Source organism: Pyxicephalus adspersus, chromosome 9 (genome assembly GCF_032062135.1).
Source record: "Pyxicephalus adspersus chromosome 9, UCB_Pads_2.0, whole genome shotgun sequence".
Classification (NCBI taxonomy): Eukaryota; Metazoa; Chordata; class Amphibia; order Anura; family Pyxicephalidae; genus Pyxicephalus; species Pyxicephalus adspersus.
In genome coordinates, this window is record NC_092866.1 from 23,919,426 (window position 1) to 23,921,697 (window position 2,272).

The window sequence follows — 2,272 nt, forward strand, 5'->3', positions numbered from 1 at the left end:
AGAAAGTGAACAGTAAAGAAAACTTGTGATGTCATCGAACCTGGCCAATGGCATCTAGAAAAGAGGTTAGAATATAGTTTCTTTTTAAAGTTCTAGGGGTGCTTTAGGGCAGGGGGTGTTGGTTAGCAAAAGAAGGGAAAATTCATTGCAGAATGTTAGGAGACAATTATCTGGCCAGCGATCCTGTGCTGTTGACCGCTGCAGGACAATGCTTGTTCTGCCTATTTTCTTCACCAGCATCACTTGCAGCAGCAGGGAAGATTGGAAAATAGCTATCAGTCCTCTGCTCTGTGGCCTGCGGCATCCCCGGCTTCCTTTTGGATGTGAATGGCCCCTCTGCATCCCCTGCTCTGAGACTGTACAGCTGAGAATAATGAGCAGACTAATGAGCAGAGTAGTTCCTGATTTCAGTCCTGCGCAGCCATTGGCTGCTCGGGATTTGAAGCCTCTCTGCTCCCACTGCTCTATGCCCAGTTTAGCATTTAGCTGGGCTAATCTGTGCTGGAGTGAGTTTTATGTTATTTACTGTTGCTAACCTTTGCCTTTTCTGGACCTATTGTTTGTACCAGCCTGGACCAACCTTTTGCCCGTGACCCCAACTTTGCTTATTTCTACTTCCTCTGTACCTCGTCTGGTGCACTGATTGCCAGTGTATGACCTTGGATTTATACTGTAGATTTGCCTTGTAGTACTTTTACTGCTTAATCTGTGGGCCCCTGGTCCTCTGCCAGCACATCCTCAGACGCCATCACTTGCGCATTAAGTCCTGGGGGAAACCGTGTGCTGGGAGACGCAATCAGTCAAGGCTGAGCAGAGGCTTGCTAAAGGTGAAGACTGTGGTGTTGTATTGGGGTACTGGCGTCTGGTGAGTACTGGTGCTGACCAGGGCCTTACACAGAGTTGGACACAGAGTAGGAGATGGAAATGTTTCAGATTACTAAAAAAACTTTTTGATCACTAAAATTAATCATTATTACAGAGAGTTTTCCAAGACATTCCAAGAGATTATCAATCTTTGATTGTTTTCTAATTGTTTGAGACACCAGAACTAGGCTGCCACAGTTCTACTGCTCCAAACGCTGATTTTGAAAATTTAATGCATAACAGTTACTCTCTGTGCCTGCTGTGGCCAGCCTTAAAAGCATATCACACTAAAGCAGCTTTCCCAACCTTTTTACCCTTCAGGAAATCCTAAAGTGATTTCAGGTCTCGAGGAATCCATGCAAATATCATTTATTGGGGATCAGTGTGCCTCCTAAAGTGGACCTATTATCAGATTTTCCTACATTATTGTAAGGCCCTGGTCTAACACAGTACTCACCAGACACCAGTCCCCCAATCTAAAGCAGCAGTTTTCACCTATAGCAAGCCCCACGGGAGACTGAACTTGAAGTGTGCAAGAGATGACGCCTGGAAAAGGGCTGGCAGAAGACCAGGGGCCCAAAGATTAATCAGTACAGAGTTCTACAAAGGCAAAACCAGAGTATAAAGCCAAGATCATACATGGGCGATCAGTCTACCAGAAGAGGTACAGAGGGATTAGAACAAGCAAAGTCGGCGTCACAGCCAAAGGTTAGTCCAGGCTGTGTACAATCAATAGGCCAGGAACAGGCATGGGTCAGCAACAGTAAATCACACGAAAAACCCTCCAGCACAGATCAGCCCAGCTAAACACTACAGCAGGCACTGGTAGCTGAGAGCACTTTGGCTCTGCCAAGTGGTTTTGGCCCTAGAACTATGCAGGCATCATCAAATGGGAGGTCAACCAGTCTCATTTTAAAGAACCCCTAGCAACTTCGATTGCAAAAGAGAGCATTCACCTACTATGGTGTTGTACATTTCTGTATATAAATCTGCAGAAAGAATAAGGCAGCAATGGTGGAGGAACAGTCCACTACTTTTGCCAGGGCTACTGTTTTAGTGATTCTGTCCCTGGAGAGGTGACAGCATCAACAGCGAAAATGACATCAACTAGTCCAGATGACATTATCTTGTACAGTGTTTGAAGATAAATAATATACAATAAAATTGAAGATACCTTGTAAATATTGGTGCACATTGCTAAAGTTGAACGTTTATCCAGTTTTACGAAGCTTTGTTTTATTCTCACCTCTTCTTTTTTTGGAAAGTCGTCATTCACAGAATTCATGTTTCCAGAAGACTTATTAGGAGTAACTAATCTTCTTAGGCTGCAAAGTAAAATTGCTACCTGGTAATGTCTTAATTAGGACTACTTGTATTGATCCATACCTAAAATAGTTTTTTCCATAAC

The 2,272-nt window shown here is 43.9% G+C and overlaps 1 protein-coding gene across 2 annotated transcripts in view; it reads right to left on the reverse strand.

Annotated features, from left to right (window-relative positions):
• The window catches only part of C9H16orf78 (chromosome 9 C16orf78 homolog), a 6,295-nt gene extending 4,111 nt beyond the window's left edge, over positions 1 to 2,184 (reverse strand). The window contains exon 1 of one of the 2 annotated variants that reach the window (XM_072422884.1): positions 2,111 to 2,184. In XM_072422884.1, the coding sequence (XP_072278985.1) occupies positions 2,111 to 2,149 (39 nt within the window). In that variant the 5' untranslated portion in view covers positions 2,150 to 2,184. Of the gene's footprint in view, positions 1 to 2,038 lie in introns of both variants that reach the window. The other variant, XM_072422882.1, reaches the window with a different exon arrangement.
• Positions 2,185 to 2,272: the final 88 nt, after the last annotated feature.